An 18,132-nucleotide genomic window follows, 5' to 3' on the forward strand; every position below is an offset into this window, starting at 1 on the left:
TAGTCTGCCCATTAGAAGTCCACCTGCACTCCATGTATCATCCTGAATCAGATGCACCTGTTTGAGGTCGTTAGCTGCATAAAGACACCTGTCCACCCCATACAATCAGTAAGACTTTAACTTGTAACATGGCGAAGACCAAAGAGCTGTCCAAAGACACCAGAGACAAAATTGTACACCTCCACAAGGCTGGAAAGGGCTACGGAGCAATTACCAAGCAGCTTGGTGAAAAAAGGTCCACTGTTGGAGCTATCATTAGAAAATGGAAGAAGCTAAACATGACGGTCAATCTCAATCGGAGTGGAGCCCCATGCAAGATATCACCTCGTGGGGTCTCAATGATTCTAAGAAAGGTGAGGAATCAGCCCAGAACTACACGACAGGACTTGGTCAATGACCTGAAAAGAGCTGGGACCACCGTTTCCAAGGTTACTGTAGGTAATACACTAAGACGTCATGATGTGAAATCATGCATGGCACGAAAGGTTCCCCTGCTTAAACCAGCACATGTCAAGGCCCGTCTTAAGTTTGCATATGACCATTTGGATGATACAGAGGAGTCAGGGAGAAAGTTTTATGGTCAGATGAGACCAAAATAGAACTTTTTGGTCATAATTCCAATAAGCGTGTTTGGAGGAAGAAGAATGAAGAGTACAATCCGAAGAACACCATCCCTACTGTGAAGCATGGGGGTGGTAGCATCATGCTTTGGGGGTGTTTTTCTGCACATGGGACAGGACGAGTGCACTGCATTAAAGAGAGGATGACTGGGGCCGTGTATTGTGAGATTTTGGGGAACAACCTCCTTCCCTCTGTCAGAGCATTGAAGATGGGTCGTGGCTGGGTCTTCCAACACGACAACGACCCGAAGCACACAGCCAGGAAAACCAAGGAGTGGCTCCGTAAGAAGCATATCAAGGTTCTAGCATGGCCCAGCCAGTCTCCAGACCTGAACCCAATCGAAAATCTTTGGAGGGAGCTCAAACTCCGTGTTTCTCAGCGACAGCCCAGAAACCTGACTGATCTAGAGAAGATCTGTGTGGAGGAGTGGGCCAAGATCCCTCCTGCAGTGTGTGCAAACCTGGTGAAAAACTACAGGAAACGTTTGACCTCTGTAATAGCAAACAAAGGCTACTGTACCAAATATTAACATTCATTTTCTCAGGTGTTCAAATACTTATTAGCAGCTGTATCACACAAATAAATTGTTAAAAAATCATGCATTGTGATTTCTGGATTTTTCTTTTTAGTTTATCTCTCTCACAGTGGACATGCACCTACGATGAAAATTTCAGACCCCTCCATGATTTCTAAGTGGGAGAAATAGCAAAATAGCAGGGTGTTCAAATACTTATTTTCTTCACTGTAATTGTGCCTTGATGGTAACTGCACAGTCAGTGACAAAGCCAGCATGTCCATTGAGGAGTTACCTTTTTGTGGTGGGAATGTTCTTTGTAGTGTGACATTTTTGATGAAATATTCTATGATAGTTATTTTTTACCGCTATATAGTTTGTTTTCCTACTTATGTTTTCATCTCTTCTTCTTGTCCCTCCCTCTCCTTTCAGGGAACATCACTGCTCGTGTCCGCACTCCAGATGCTGGTTCAGATGAGGCCATCAAGTCCATTCTAGAGCAGGCCAAAAGAGAACTGCAGGTGCAGAAAGCCGGTGAGTGCAAATTCCATCTTCTTCCATCAAGTCCTGCGATCGGTCTGGATCGTCTCACATTCGTTTTCTCCTTCACCAGATTTGTCCCATGTGCAACCCTCGTACGCAGGCCTGAAAGGAGGGGGTGGAAGCGTAGGGGGCGGAGGGGGTAGCGGGTCAGATGAGGCAATCCGCTCCATCCTGGAGCAAGCTCGCCGAGAAATGGAGGCCCAGCAGGCTGCTTTGGAGCCCATCCTCAAAGCATCATCTTCCTCATCCTCGCTAGCGTCATTGTCTCAGAGAGACCTCATGAGCTCACCGCTTACAGCTCCCCTCCCCCCGTACAATCCCCTGGCACTGTCCCTCAAGAAGCCCCCCAGCTCTCTTTTGTCCTCCCCGTCTTCCCCGTCACCCGTGCTGGACTTCAGCTCCAGCGTGAAGAGGGAAGGCAGGTCCTCTTCTGGGATTGACGCATCAACGGATGCAGCTCTAAGGCAGGGTCGGAGCTCCGAGGGGTCTGCGGCGCGCTCAGGAAGTGGTGCTGCAGGAGTGGGTTACTGGAGAGAGCAATGGTGGAGCAGCATGCACACGGACCACCGAAGGCCTGCAGCAGTAGAGGAGAACCACAACCAGGAAGACTCCAAAGAGGTGAGGGCAGGCTAAACTAAAGTTATTTTAAGGTGTGCTTTGGCTCTGTCCCTTTCTGTTTGCATTACCGCTAATAGTTTGACTTTACAGCAGTCGCATGTCTGAGCCATTTTCCCTGGTGTGTGCTGTAGGGAATACTGAGTGACAGTCTGTCTCGGAACAAGCCATGGAACAAGCTGAACCAGAGGAACCGGGAGCCATACCTGCGCATGCAGCCGTGGCTCAATGGGGACCAGGGGCAAAACGCACACATCCAACAAGCTCAGAACCAAGGTACACAGATCCTACAAGCGGCACACACCGCTGCATTCACACAAGCAGGTTGCTTTGGGCTCGTGTTCCTCCGAAAAGCCTGATTAGGGCTATTTGCAAGTTGCTACTGTCTGCCTGTCAATCACACCATCTTCCCTCCGTCACTCTCTCCCTTGCCTGACCCTGCATTCCCCCATATCCCTAACTCCTCCCACCACCATCCCCCCCATCCTCGGTGCTGTGGCAGTGTCAGCCAGCAAGCTGCTGGTTTGTCATGTCATAGACAAGTTAGTGTTGCAGCGCCAGATGGCAGCTCTGTGTGTGTGTGTGTGTGTATGTGTGTGTATGCATGTGCGTGTCTGTGTTTCTCTCTGGGGGTGTAAACAGCAGCTAATGTACACTGACAGCTCCTCATGACTGCTCTCTTCCAGCCTGCTGAGCTGCACAGCAGCACTACACAGGCAGAGACAGGGAGATGAAGGAAGGAGCAGGAAGCCAAAATAGCGTCAAACTAAAAACTTAAATACCTTTTGCTGTTTGTTAAATAGGGATTTGATTTTAATATGACTCAAAGCCTGTAGGATATGGGGATGAAACCGTTTTTTTTGGTGCATAACACACGTCTCGTGTTGTTCTCCCTCTTTTTCCACAATCAGAGGGTACACCCAAAACATCAGCAAGCTGCAGCCCCGCTCCAGAGTCACCTCTCAGTTCCGCTGAAGAGTCTGTCAACGGTCTAGCAGGGGATCTGCTCACATCACAGTCGTCCGGTCTCAAGCCCACTTCTGAAGATCCCTCATGTGGGGACTCTCAGCCTGGCACACCGCTGCCTCTACCTGGTCACTCGGGTCTAAGCATTCAGGAGATGGTTGCAATGTCTCCCGAACTCGATACTTATGCTATTACCAAGAAGGTGAAGGAGGTGCTGACTGATAACAACCTCGGTAAGACATACCGAAAGTATACAGTATTTATATTCTGTAGGGTTTGTTCCATTTAAATAACAAAGGCAATTTCTGCCCTTTCTAACCAGGCCAGCGTCTGTTTGGGGAGACTATCCTGGGTCTGACACAGGGTTCTGTCTCAGACCTGCTGGCCAGGCCCAAACCCTGGCACAAGCTCAGCCTGAAGGGCAGGGAGCCCTTTGTTCGCATGCAGCTATGGCTCCAGGACCCTCACAGCGTGGAGAAACTCATGGACATGAAACGACTGGAGAAGAAAGGTGTGTATGAAAACAAACCTTCCATATAGACGAGCACAAAACCCTCGTGCCGCACGTTTATTTGATAAGTACATGCAGATGAAAGCCACACGCAGCAAACCTTTGAATTACACATGCACATCTGCACAGACGATATCCTTTGTGCAGGACAACCAAGCATGTTGTGCAGATCACAGTCATCTTGGTGTGATGTCAGTAGCAATCAGGACAGCAGACATCACGTACTGTATTAGATGTGACAGCTAGGGGACTGCCGCAGGCCTGCTTACTCACAGTCATCAGCACTCCTCTTCATCATTGTCATCATCGTAATCATCATCAGTCTATAAACTTGTATTTTTAATCTTTGCTCTTCTCTATCATGCTGTGTGCTTCTTTTTTATGGTAGCGTATTTGATAATCGACAAAGCCAGGAGCCTGACGACCAATTGATGCTCTTTTTTTGGATGCAAACATTTAAATATGCAATTAGTATCAGCGTCGACTACTTGGTTCCAAATGAAAATAAGCACAACGTTGAACAACACAACCATCTTTGTCAGTTTAGTTTGTGTACGCTTGTGGGTTACTCTCCTTTAAGCTTCATTTAAAACTATTGACCCCAAAGTAATACAACCCGGGAGCAATGGCCGGTAGTCCTGACTGACAGAGGAAAGACACGGACCTCCTCTACAGTAACCATGTTCGACCTCTCACCTTTATGGTAGCGGGCCCCCGTAAGGTAACAACCACTCTAAAGCTTTTTTAGAGTGGTCTAACCTTGCTCCGAGGGCCACCACTAATACAGCATGTATCGGGGGTGGACCAGAATGTCAAACAAATGTGAAACAGTCATGAACTGTTCATTTTTTAGCCTGCTGGTGCCTGAAGTAAATCGAGCTTCAGTTACTTTTTGTGTGAAATATGGAAGCAGGCGTTTGTTGTTACTGTCGCTGAGAAGTACAATAGCACCATCTAGTGTCAATTGATGACACGTGACAGAGCCGTCAATCTTGGAAAAAAAGCATGGGAATTATTGACCTTCGCCCTCAAATTAATTAAATCCTGTGATATTTGCCAACAATGTGTATAGTTTATTCTCCATAAATAACTTACTGTTTTGTGTGTCTTCAGCCTACATGAAGAGGAGGCTGAGCTCCTTGAGTGATGGCCATTCTGTGGACGGCGGGCTTGTGGGACCGGACTACGTGCAGGGCTCTCAGAGTCCGGGGCAGCAGCAGCTGAAGAAACCCAGGGTGGTGTTGGGACCCGAGGAGAAGGAGGCTCTGAAAAAGGCGTACCAGCAGAAACCCTATCCCTCCCCTAAGACCATTGAGGAGCTGGCCTCCCAGCTCAACCTGAAGACCAGTACTGTCATCAACTGGTTCCATAATTATAGGTCAGCATGTTGAGAAAAGTCATGTGCAATGTATTTATAGATGAGTGTAATATTTAGAGACGTGTGTGTTTTAATGATAAATGTTAGCAGCAGGACTGACCTCGAATGTCTGTTGTAGGTCACGCATCAGACGAGAACTCTTCATTGAGGAAATCCAGGCAGCTGGAGGAGTCGGGCCTGGCAGCGAGGGGGGCTCCCCTTCCCTCCGTGGGTCTAAATCAGGAGAAGGGGACAGCTGTGACGGTACAGAATCTGAGGGCACAGTGGAGACGCGCCAGGGATTCGGTGTCGGCCTGGAGGATCACAGGGGAGTTTGCAAAGACCACGACATGGAGGCAGAGTCCGAGGCAGGGGGCTCTAATAATTCCCCTGCCCAGATAGACTGCATTCCCCCGGGGTCTAGCTGTGGATCAGGTGGATTGGGGCTCTTCAGCCTCACAGAGGCATCCCCTTGTAGCTCTGCCTCGAGTACTAATATTCCGGCTTCTGGCCCGGCCAGGAATCCCAGGGACAACAATTTGCGGAAGAAGAAAGCGGCCAACCTCAATAACATCATCCACAGGCTGGAGAAAGCTGCCAGTAAAGAGGATCCCTCGGAATGGGAGTTCTAGCCCCCCCGCCTTGCCCACCTCTTCACCATCCTTCGTCCCTCTTGTCTCATAACCTCACAACCTCTAACTTGGACCCCTCTTGCTCTGTTCCAGTCGGAGAGTGGACACAGCCAAAGTCAAGCTCAGCAGCCATTTTTACTACAGAGAAGCTTTCCAAAAAAAAAAAGGAGGAAAGAAACAAAGTGTTGTTGGCAAAACCCTTAAGAAGAAGATTTACTGAATACCTAGAAGAACAAAATAAGAGAACTTAAGTGTCTCTCCGTTTTTTAAACTGAGTTTTCTTTTTGTACTGAGAAAAGCACTTAGCCGTCCTGCTGGCCTCTGGCCCTGCTGTACCTCCCCCCCCACCCCCCATCACCAGCCACTGGTGCACCAGACTGGTTCGCCCTGAGCTTGGGGTCTGACCCACAGCCGGGGCTCGAAAACCTGGACTGGGTAAGACAGGCAAAGGCCTGATGCAGCAGCTGTCCCAGTGATAGACACTGCTCGATGATAGATAAGAGACAGGAACTCTCTTTACAAGAACTCTCACTTTCTTAAAGGAGATGTTTTTTTCCGCTCTTCTTCTCACCTCCCAAGTGTCCACAAACCTCCCCTCACTCAGTGAGACGCCTCATTTTTCACACTGTAGAGTGACTGTTACAAACCTTTGCCTTTTTCACTCACTGCGTGTGTGTGCGTGCGTGTGTGTGTGTGTGTGTGGTTTTTGGTTATTTTTTGGTATTTTTAGGGGTTGTGTCAGTGTGCACCCGTGCGTATTTGTATACGCACACCACAAACGATATGTGTGTTGTCTCGATGGCAGCGCGTCTGCTTTTTGTATCTCACTCCTACACTCTTAAGAGGGTAGTGCGAGGCCCTGCCGCCTGAGCTGCCATGGTTACTGATGTACGAACTTTTAACCCTGTTAAGTCCCGTATCCTGTCCTGCTGACAGCCATGTGATGGCCAGAAGGATCACTTAATTCCCCCACAAAACACACACACTCGTCGTCTGGAAAAGGAAGGAGAGAAGGAACCCTTTTTTTGTTGTCTTTTTAGGTCCTTCTTCAAGGACGAAGGACCATCTCTCCTTTTATTCCTTCATATTTGCAATTTGGTTGCCAATAAGAGATTGCACAGTCTTCTGACTCTAAAACAAAATAGGGAATTTTAGGAAGCATTTTAATTAGTACAAAATAAGCAGAAAATACAAATAACAAGTTACTGTTGTTTTGTTTTTTGTTTTTTTTTTTAAAAAAGGCAAATTAGGATGGAATAATGTTGCATTGTAGAAAAATACGATACAATGAATTCACATAGTACTGTAGCTGGTGATACTTAACTCTTGTTTTGTAGGTTGTCACAGTTTGACCCAGCACTGGATCTGTGTGTGTGTGTGTGTGTGTGTGTGTGTGTGTGTGTGTGTGTGTGTGTGTGTGTGTGTTTGTGCGCATGCACGTGCATGTGCACACTCACTACCAGCTAATTTCCTGTTCACAAACACATCTTTTTATAGGCCAAATCAGGAGCAGCGTATGCGTGTTTGTGCGTCTCATGTGCATTTGTATATTTGCCTGCATGTAAGTCAGGGTTGAGGTCAAGTCACTCAGAGTTCAATTTACAAAAGAAGCATAACGGAGCTCCTGGTGATAGGATGGCTTTTGCAATGTACAGTATTTGATTCTGTTTGTTTTGGGTTTTTTTTGTTTGTTTGTTTGTTTGGAAAGTGAATTCGCACCAATCCTGGTGTGAGTAGTTACACTCTCCTCCAGTCTTTCCTGTATCCAGGGAGTCTTTTTACATTCAATTCTACTGTATACACTACAAATTTTAAGGCATATCACCTCCTCCTACTTACTCCTCCTCGTCCTCCTCCTCGTCCCACACAAGCCCTCAGTGCCTGTCAGCCCACTGCCTCCCCTTTGTGTGTGTGTGTGCGTGCACGTACGTGTGCACTCGTGTGTTTCCAATGAGTGTGGGGGGGTTTCATATTTCTACTTGCACACACTACAAGTGCACAACTGACACCCTTCTTTTTAAGCTGTTTGACGCGTTACCATTTACATTAATCTTCTCACCACGTAGTATAATACAATGATTTACTGTAGCTCGGTTTTAATGCTATTTTTGTTGTTTGTTGTTGCATTTATAGTTTTTTTTATTATTATTCTGCTTATTTATAGGTGCTGTAATTTTTTCATTTAATGTCTTATCATTTGAGTTGTCTATTTTTTAAGGGATTATACTGTTCCTGAGGGCAAGTAACATTTTTATTAGACGTTATAGACTGCCGGCAGTATTGGTTAATATTTACAAAGATGTACTAGTTCTCATTTGTTTGTATATTCACAAATCCTAAAAAAAAAAAAAAGTTCTAGTGTCATTTCAATAGCTCTTGAATAATGCATTTGCTACACATCCCGCCCACCCCGAAGCTTTTGGCTTTATTTTCCATGACAGTTATGCTCTCGTATTGCTAGCTCAAGAATGGAAGAAAAAAAAACATATCAAGGTCAGTGATGATTGAAAGCATATCTCTTTCCTTAGTGATAATTTCTTGTCATTCTTTGTCAGCTGTGTCTTGGCCGCTTAACGTTCTTCTTTAGATCATCCCCTCCCCAATCACATGAACTTTATGATCAGGTCCGGGTGTATATACGCTCATTGTCACAAGAAATGACCTAAAAGATGAGACGGCATGCTGAAAAAAAAGAGGTCATATCTGCCAAATTGAGATTAGACGAGTTGTACCAGCTAGCAACGTGTGATTATGCAGAATTCTATTCTACAGCAGTTCGGTATAGCAAAGCACTTATTAGGACAGGGTCTGTACAACACTACAACAGAGTACCATCCCAGGCTCCTGGGAAATGGAGGCCTTTTATTTGTCAGCGTGGTTGTGAACCAAGCACAGACTCCCAACACTAAAACGGAAACAAACGTTGGCTCTTCTCCCCCCCCACCCCCACCCCCACCCAATATGATGAACTGTGTCCTTTTACAGATGACTTGTGTGACAGAACGGGAACAGGTCCCGTGTAGTTATAATTAGTAACCACCTGATTTGGTTTCTCCGCAGAATTCTCCTCCTGTACCCTACTTCCTGTTCCCTGGATATACATCCACTCACAGTATATGGACAAAAGTATTGGAACAAATGAACTGATCTACATACAGCGGCACGGTGGTCGAGTGGTTAGCACACAGACCTCACAGCTAGGAGACCAGGGTTCAATTCCACCCTCGGCTATCTCTGTGTGGAGTTTGCATGTTCTCCCCGTACATGCGTGGGTTTTCTCCGGGTTTCCTCCCACATTCCAAAAACATGCTAGGTTAATTGGCCACTCCAAATTGTCCATAGGTATGAATGTGAGTGTGAATGGTTGTTTGTCTATATGTGCCCTGTGATTGGCTGGCCACCAGTCCAGAGTGTACCACAGCCTCTCGCCCGAAGACAGCTGGGATAGGCTCCAGCACCCCCGCGACCCTCGTGAGGAAAAAGCAGTAGAAAATGAATAATGTACAACAACGCTGAACCTTGTTTAAATGCTTAAACCTTTTTCCTCTGCATATAACGTCATGGGAAAAAATGATTAGACCAGTTTCTTTAGTTTCTTGTTCGTTTTAATACGGATAAACAAATGGACAAATATAACAAAAATAGCTCACAAGAGTTGTAATTTTTTGGCAGCACAATGCTATAGCAATTCATGTTATGCGTAGATATCAGCTCTTAAATTCAACTCCTGTGAGCTATTTTTATTATCAGTGTATTATATGGCCCAAACAAACATACTTATAGGTTATCACATGGTTTGTCTGGTATCATGAGCTTATTATCATGTACTATTTTATCAAAAGACCATTTTGTTTCCAGAAAATGTTCAGTTTATTACATGTACTATATATAAACAGTGTAAACACAATAATTGCAAAAATATTTCAACAATAATATTTATTCTTATCTTATCAATGTCTGACAATTAAAGTTCCATTAATCAAGTTTGGGTTTTTTGGTGACTGGAGTAGCACTAGGCACTAAGCACTCATGTGCTGTTCTCTGATTGGTTGTTTCACGGGCACGATACCAGAGCACCGCGCTCTGAGTGGACAGCTACGGGGGCTGATACTGGACATGGTTAAACTCTTATATTTTATCAGTATCACCGCCCTGGGCTTTGACACAGTATCATTTCGGCCTTTTCCCGTATCATTAATGGGCGGTTTCTAGGGTACAGGGCCAATTAATACTGTAGTATGTGATAATGTATCAATATATCTGGTCTAATCATTTTTTCCCATGACTGTATGACCAATATCACAAGTCAGTATTATTACCCGTTACAATGTTGGACCATCTCCTTTTCAGGTCATTCCAAATGTGTGAATTTATTTCACATCGTAAAATATAATTACTGCTCCCCATCTGTAATGAACTGACTCAATTAGGAGAGGTGTCCCGTTACCTTTGTCCATATATTGTATGCTGGCTGCATTCTAGCCCCCATCTCCTTTGCAGAGCACTGAAGGCCACGTCCCCTTTTGCTGGCAGTTGACCACCAGTTTTTATAGCTACTGTAACATTACGCTAAGCACTTAAACCCCCATCTTCTTGCCCCCCACTTCCGCCATTCTAAACCCACATCAGATTTGTGCCTTTAACTGCCAAGCAGGGCACCAAACGTGTGATGTCAAAGTCTGATCCACGTGAATTTTTCTTCAAAAGCCCCCCCCCCCCCCTCAACACTTCCTATACCCACCATCCCGACCCATCCCATTGTCCAGTACTCCCTGGTAAAAGATCATGAGTGTGTTCTTAACGACTGACCCATTTGGGGGGGCGTCCGTGGGTCTCACAGACGGTTGCTTTTCCCTTCGAAGCATATCTACGTTGTAAATATCAAGTAGCGGCAGAATGAAGGAGGAAGCACGCAGCAAACACTGTAATAACACTGAATTTATTCATAGGGCATTTTTCTTTTGTTTTCCTTCTGTTCTGTGTCAGGTTTGCTGTGATGTCACTGCAGGTATTGAGATGACGTGTGCCAACCGTTTGGAGAAGAGAGAGAGGAAAAAAAAGGCTTAAGTTGTAAATACGAGTCGGGCAAAGTAGCTACGGAGTCACTTAGTGTCACAGTGTGCTTTTATTTTGAAGGCAGGACGAGAGAAGGGACGATTCAGGACTTTTTTCCATGATCCACAGATATTTTTCTACAAATTTAAAGATCAAGATGATTCTATACACTGTTGAATAACATTGTAAAGGTGTAACAGATGCTGTATATCATATCATGTTTTTTCTGAAGTCGTAAAGCTTTACTGTATGATCTGTTTTTGAAGTAGTGCTTATTCATGATTTTTTTTTTTTTTAATTTGTTTTTTTTTTTTTTTCATTGTGATGGAAGCCTGGACAGCAGCACTGGTCACCCTATTCAGGAAAAACCTTTAAAAAAAAAAAAAAAGAAGAAAGAAAGAAAAACCTCAGATGTTTTTTTTGTAATAATAATAATACTTTTAGACTATATCTAATGAAGTGGATTTTGTAAAGAATCACTTTGCAGAGCAGCGGTGCTGTATGCATAGCACACAAACTCTGTAGTTCATAGTTCATACACACCTAATACAGCACAATACACTCATCTTTTCACATCCTTCTTTGCTTGCGTGTTCCTTTTTGTTAGGTTTTTTTTTTTTTTGGGTCATCTTTTGGAATCATTTCCTTCCGAGAGTTCCTCTTCTGGAATGCTCAACATTTCAGTGGAGAGGGAAAAAAAAAAGAGGAAGCAAAAAGCCAAATAGTGATGTAGTCGTTTTGTTGCTACCTTGTTGTCGTCGCCTCCCTCCTGTAGCTTCAACCACAGTGTAGACTGACAACCAAAATGACCCCGGGGAGGAGAGCGAGAGCGAAAGAGAGCTCCTACTTTCCTCCCCCATTCCCTCCCCTCCAACTTTGGAAAGCTTTAAAATGTTTGTTGAGGCTTTAGCACGTTTTTTTTTTAAGACCATTTGATCCTGTCATCAACAATGCGGAACACTTTCCCTTCTGCTTAGTTGAAGAGTGTGTGAGCGCTGTGTGTTGTCGTTTAAAAAAAAAAAAACAAAAGCGGATGCATGACTGTAAAAGGGATGCTTCATTCTCTCCCCCCTTTCCCCCCCTTCGCCCTCCTCACATCTCAGCACTTCTGTCACACACACGAGATGCTGTTTTTCCTCTGTTTTTTTTTTGTTTTCCTCATGTATCATTGCTTTCTTTATATCTTTCTATTTACTAAACGTATCATGTTGTTTGTTCTCAGCACTGTAAAACAGTCCCTTCTACAAACATTGAAAAGCAATATCACTGTATGAAACCTTCACAATGTATTTGTTATGATTGACATTTGATTCATCATCATTATTATTCACATGCACCCTAGGTGTGATAATTGAAGTAAATCTCTTTTATACAAATACTGCAAGTGTGCTGTGGTAGTTTGTTGGTGTAAGCAAGTATTCTCAGAGAAAAAGGTTCACTTTTAAGGTGTTTACAGCCCCCCCTCCCCCCTCACACACACACACACAGGTGAGTGCCCCTTACATGAAAAACAATAGTTGCAAAGACAAATGACTACTCCATTGTGTGCAGGGATAATAATATTCTTCTTTCTGGCCATCAAACAGGTCGCTATGCAGAGCTGCAGGGGGATTTTGCGGCAGCGGTGCGAACCAGCGCCGAGCAAAAGGAGCTGATCACGAGACTGGAGCATGACCTGAGTACCATCCAGACCATGTCCTCCCTACCTCGACCTGGCGCGGATGGTGCCGAAGTCTGCAACATCCCCGAACCCATCAAGGAGGCCTCAGCCATGTTTACTGGTACGCGTGTTGATGGATAATTTAGTTGCTATTTGTTAGACTTATTATGTAAAAAAGTGATTAGCATGTTGGCCAAGTGGAGAATTGATCGAGGAGACTTGGATTCGATTCTCCGTTTTTGGCATACTGCGGTTTCCTCCCACATTCCAAAAACATGCTAGGTTAATTGGCGACTCCAAATTGTCCATAGGTATGAATGTGAGTGTGAATGGTTGTTTGTCTATATGTGCCCTGTGATTGGCTGGCCAACTGTCCAGGGTATACCCCGCCTCTCGCCCAGCTGGGATAGGCTCCAGCATACCTCCTTGACCCTAAGCAGGATAGAACATATTTATTATGGTGGTCATTTGCAGCAGTGTCAAATTTGCTGCATAATACCGATATACGTATATATATATATATATATATATATATATATATATATATATATATATAGCATATCCAGATATGCTCCCATATCTAACCACAAGAGAGACACCATGTTGTAGTTCTAGACCCACAGTGTACTTTAATTAATTTTCATTCATTTTCTACCGCTTTTCCTCACGAGGGTTGCAGGGGGTGCTGGATCCTATCCCAGCTGTCTTCAGGCAAGAGGCAGGGTACACCCTGGACTGGTGGACAGCCAATCACAGGGCACATATAGACAAACAACCATTCACACTCACATTCATACCTATGGACAATTTGGAGTAGCTAATTAACCTAGCATGTTTTTGGAATGTGGGAGGAAACCGGAGTACCCGGAGAAAACCCACGCATGCACGGGGAGAATATGCAAACTTCACACAGAGATGGCCGAGGGTGGAATTGAACCCTGGTCTCCTAGCTGTTAGGTCTGCACACTAACCACTTGACCGCCGTGCAGCCTTAATTCATTTTATTATACAAAATGTAGTGTCAGAGGTCTCGCAGTAGTGTATTGAAAATGTGTTGTCCAAAATCTAGCCTTCATGCTGGAGTTCAGAGTTCATTTGTGGGTTTGTAGCTTTAATGCTAATGAGTGTGTGGCTCCAAGAAACGCTAATTTATATTATAACGGCAAGATATGAGACTAAAGATAGCATTTTACAAGAAAAAGTAAGTTCCTAAAAGTTGAAATACTTGGTGATTCATTCATACCAGCCATTTTTCTAAAGGTGTCCCTCTCGGTTAGCGCCCAGTTTTGATGATTTTGACGTATTTTTCAAGACGCACAGAATATTGTGTCTTAAGGCTACATAAACATCATATATATCCAAAGAAATATTAAAATCTAAATCTAAAAATCAGAGGGGAAACAAGTTTGTTTCTACCTTTTTCTGTTCTTTAGTTCTGCACCAAACATGATCTTTTCTATTGTGGAGGTCCATCATCAACTCTGTGTGCTTATCGTGCAAAAAAAAAAGTAAAAGTCGTATAAGTATGTAAATAACAGTTGTGCATATCCATATTTTTTGTGAGTAGTATATATTAGTAAACCATCCATCCATTTTCTATGCTGCTTATCCTCACTAGAATAACAGTTAGTCTTACTGCATGCGTGAAGGTTTGTGGCGACTTGACTTGACATGATTTCCTATGGGAGCATTCCATGTTCCATGTTCCAGCCTCTTGTATTACAACTCATTGTGTACCTAATGAAGTGGCTACTAAGTGTATATTGCAATGAAATGGGATTTAAAGGTGTGTTATTTTTCCAGATTCAGTCATGAGCATCCAACATGAGCTTCCTCAAGGTCAGATGGACTCTCTGCTCTCCATCATCTCCAGCCAAAGAGAGAGGTTCCGCTCCCGCAACCAGGAGCTGGAGGCTGTGAGTCAATGTCTCTGTCTCTCATAGAACATACACTCCAAACACCTCCGACCTTCATCTCCTTCCCTGCAGGAGAGCCGTTCTATGCAGCAGACCATGCAGGCCCTGCAGAGCGAGCTGGACAGCCTACGTGCTGACAACATCAAACTCTATGAGAAGATCAAGTTCCTGCAGAGCTATGCTGGAAGAGTGCGTCTGTATTTGTGTTTTGTGAGGTTCTCCTTGTGAGGTGGAACTCTGACAACTGTTTGTGCTGCAGGGTGGAGGCAGTGATGACACGGTGATGCGTTACTCCTCCCAGTACGAGGAGAGGCTGGATCCATTTGCTTCTTTCAGCAAGAGGGTACAAAACACACACCGCCTCCTTCGCTAATAGTAATAATAATAGTTAGACACAATCTTAGACACAAATGGATGCCATTTTTAGTACCTACCTCAAAAATGGATGTGCCATTGTCACCATTATTTGATACATACATAGACGTACATTTTTAAATAATGGACACTGCTGGCTTTGTTTACACCATATTGCACAACTTTTATGCACAGGCTACGCCATCTCTGCAGGGACATAAGGGATGAATGCCGCTTTAAGCATAGCGTGCTAACTAGTTAGCCTCAGTTTTATTTATTCCAAACTTCAGACAACTTAAGAAGGACGAAGTAAGAAGCCGAAAATATACCACTTCCACATGGAATGGGAGGATAGCTTTTTTTAACTTGTCGTGATGACTACTGTTTTGTGCTTAACAATGGTTTATTTGTTCAAAAATTGTCCAAAAAAAGTTATCCTCCCCATCCGTGTGGAAGTGGTAAGTTATTGTTCTTAAATTTGTTCAAATAGATATACTTATGTAGTATTCTTGCCACTAGGCGTCAGTAAGGGTACATTGATGAGACATGTACCTTCACGTTGTGTGGAGTCATCCATGGCATGTCCAATGTGATAGAGCGAAAAGTTATCCTCCCAATCCATGTGGAAGTGGTAAGTTATTGTTCTTAAATTTGTTCAAAAATTGTCCAAAAAAGACAAGATATACGTATGTAGTATTCCGGCCACTAGGTGTCAGTAAGGGTACATTGATGAGACATGTACCTTCACGTTGTGTGAAGTCAGCCATGGCATGTCTGATGTGATAGTGAAAAGTTATCCTCCCCATTAGTGTGGAAGTGGTAAGTTATTGTTCTTCAATTTGTCCTTCTTCCCACTCAGTTTCAAGGTCTTTCGAATAAATAAACTGGAGGCCAACTTGTTAGCTTGGTGGAATGCTATGCTAGTTACGGCCGCCTCTTGTGTCCCTCCCTGCAGTGATACTGTAGCCTGTAGTAACTCATCAAATGAGTGTAAAGGTGACTATAGGGGTGTTATTTCATGTCTATAGTGCTCTAATAATAGTAAAAACAGCATTTATAAAGTAATAAACAGGTTTTCTATGATGTAACTATGAAAATATTCAATTCATTCACGGAAATTGACTTGTTTTGCCGCTGTGATAGGAGCGTCAGCGTCGCTACCTGAGCCTGAGCCCATGGGATAAAGCAACCCTCAGCCTGGTAAACATCCAAACACCAACACCGCTAGCATGCTTGCTGCACTAACTTCCTGTCCTCGTGTCTCTCAGGGCCGCATGATCCTCTCCAACAAGATGGCGCGGACTGTGGCCTTCTTCTACACCTTGTTTCTGCATTGTCTGGTCTTCTTGGTGGGTCAGAGGCAACATGCTTCCCTCTGCAAATGAAAACGGCATCTAACATGTGAAGTGTTCAAAACAGGTGTTGTACAAGACGGCTTGGAGCGAGAGTGTCGGCAGGGACTGCTCTACTTTCTGTGCTAAAAAGTGAGTGATAGGTGTTTTATTTTGACACTTAGGATATTCGATATCTTTTTTTTTTTATGTCTTTCTCTTTTTGACTCCCAGGTATGCTGACCACTTGCATCGTTTCCACCAGAACGACCCTAACCTCTAAGGTGTTGGGCGATGATGTCAACCTACAACATGGAGAAACTGGAGTCATTCACCCCCCACCCCCTTTTGAAGGAACACACGTGCACGCACAGCTTTCTTGTTGCAGTTAGTAGACTAATCCACTAGGGGGAAGTGTAGTGCTGTTTAACCGTACAATCCCTTTCACTCCCCACACCCTCATTTGCATATTATTCTCTTTTAATCCATTGCAGGTACTGTAATATCAAGCAGAAAAAAATACAAATAATCAATACAATACATATATAGCTATATTTATCCAAAATAATTTTGCGTAATTATCATATAATAGTTTAGTTTTTCTGATTTTTGTAATTAATTAGACTGATTTCAAATTGCAGAAATTACCGTATTACTGTGTTGCTATTAAAAACACAATACGTTGTTTAGACTAATAAGTACTAATTAATCTTAATAATCTGCTCCACTGTCTATGATACTTTACTGAATCTTCCTCTGTATTGGATTCCAACACGTCTTCCTAATAAAGATCATACAGCAGGTTTTTGGTCGAACATTAATCATTCATATTATCACGGATTACGTCACCATAAAGATTTTATATTAAATGTTCAGGGGAACATTGGAAACAATGGACACGATGCCACCTCCACAATTTAAAAAAAAAAAAAAAAAAAAAAAGCCAGGCTTCGCTACACATCTTAAAATAAAACCAGAAGCGTAAGGGTTTTAAGTTTGATGATATTATCTTTATCTTTGCGGGCTACGTGGTCTTCGTATTATTCCAGCCTTATCACCTCTCCTCCATCCGTCCCTCTCTTTCTCTCCTTTTAAAATATTGACATCCTCCATCTGTAGAATAACAAAGGTGAGCCTAATGGCTTCATGCTATTTTTTTTTCTTACCGCAGCAGAATGGACTTGCTGACTTTTTTTGAGGAAAAGTGCTTATGTCATCCTGCGGGGATGTGTCTCCTGGTCTTGGGTTTAACGTGTCATGCATGCTTGTGTACAACTTTTAAATATAGAAATCCATAGGAAACGATGGGAAATGAAAATTCATCTGTTCTAAGGTACAAAAGTAATGTAAATACTGGATATATAAAAGTCAAAATAAGGTAAAAGTACTCACCATTGGATGAGAGAGTAATCTGGAATTAATACTAAGTGTAGTTATAGAAGAATTTAATTTCATTTCTTGCAAGGAACCTCTACCATGCTTCACAGTTGGACCGCCCCCCTACCTGGGGAGCACTGGTTTCTTCCACTTCTGAGCTTCATTCCGATTTCAGTTTCCAGTTGGCCGACCTACGATCCTCAACGCTGCCCGTTTCTTTACAGGGCTCCAACAGCGGAACAGCTGACCTTGCTGATGCGATACAACCGCCTGTCTTGGTACTTACTATACGGTACTATTTTTATGGAACTGTGACTATTGACTAATGATGTAATCACTGAGTGTCATTTTTGGCAGTAGCTGAACAAACACACCATTCATTCATTCATTCTTTTGTGTGTGTGTGTGTGTTCATTTTCTGCCAGATAATTCATTGCAGCCCCTTAATCCCCCTTCACAACTATTTCCCCTCGCATCTTTTTTTTTTCTTTCTTTCATTCTCCACAAGCTAACACCCCCCTCTCTCTCACACACACACAAATACACTTCTCCCCTCCCCCTTTCCTACCCATGGGTGTTACCATAGAAACAGACCTCCTATGTCAGGTGGCTTCATACCCAAGCGCCTTTTTATTGCCACATCATTACCTATTCTTTACATTCTGGATTTATTATGAACA

At 43.6% G+C, this 18,132-nt stretch overlaps 1 protein-coding gene across 6 annotated transcripts in view; it reads left to right on the forward strand.

Moving 5' to 3' along the window:
• The window catches only part of cux1b (cut-like homeobox 1b), an 80,336-nt gene extending 62,204 nt beyond the window's left edge, over positions 1-18,132 (forward strand). For 4 of the 6 annotated variants that reach the window (XM_058079246.1, XM_058079249.1, XM_058079247.1 and 1 more), the window contains 7 exons: positions 1,568-1,669; positions 1,749-2,296; positions 2,428-2,569; positions 3,205-3,492; positions 3,582-3,770; positions 4,884-5,148; positions 5,267-12,192. In XM_058079246.1, the coding sequence (XP_057935229.1) occupies positions 1,568-1,669; positions 1,749-2,296; positions 2,428-2,569; positions 3,205-3,492; positions 3,582-3,770; positions 4,884-5,148; positions 5,267-5,759 (2,027 nt within the window). In that variant the 3' untranslated portion in view covers positions 5,760-12,192. Of the gene's footprint in view, positions 1-1,567; positions 1,670-1,748; positions 2,297-2,427; positions 2,570-3,204; positions 3,493-3,581; positions 3,771-4,883; positions 5,149-5,266; positions 12,193-12,400; positions 12,596-14,277; positions 14,391-14,462; positions 14,580-14,649; positions 14,734-15,887; positions 15,945-16,012; positions 16,094-16,163; positions 16,229-16,309 lie in introns of those variants that run through there. The other 2 variants (XM_058079252.1, XM_058079250.1) reach the window with 2 other exon arrangements.

The sequence above is a fragment of the Doryrhamphus excisus genome, chromosome 8 (genome assembly GCF_030265055.1).
Source record: "Doryrhamphus excisus isolate RoL2022-K1 chromosome 8, RoL_Dexc_1.0, whole genome shotgun sequence".
NCBI classification, from domain to species: domain Eukaryota; kingdom Metazoa; phylum Chordata; class Actinopteri; order Syngnathiformes; family Syngnathidae; genus Doryrhamphus; species Doryrhamphus excisus.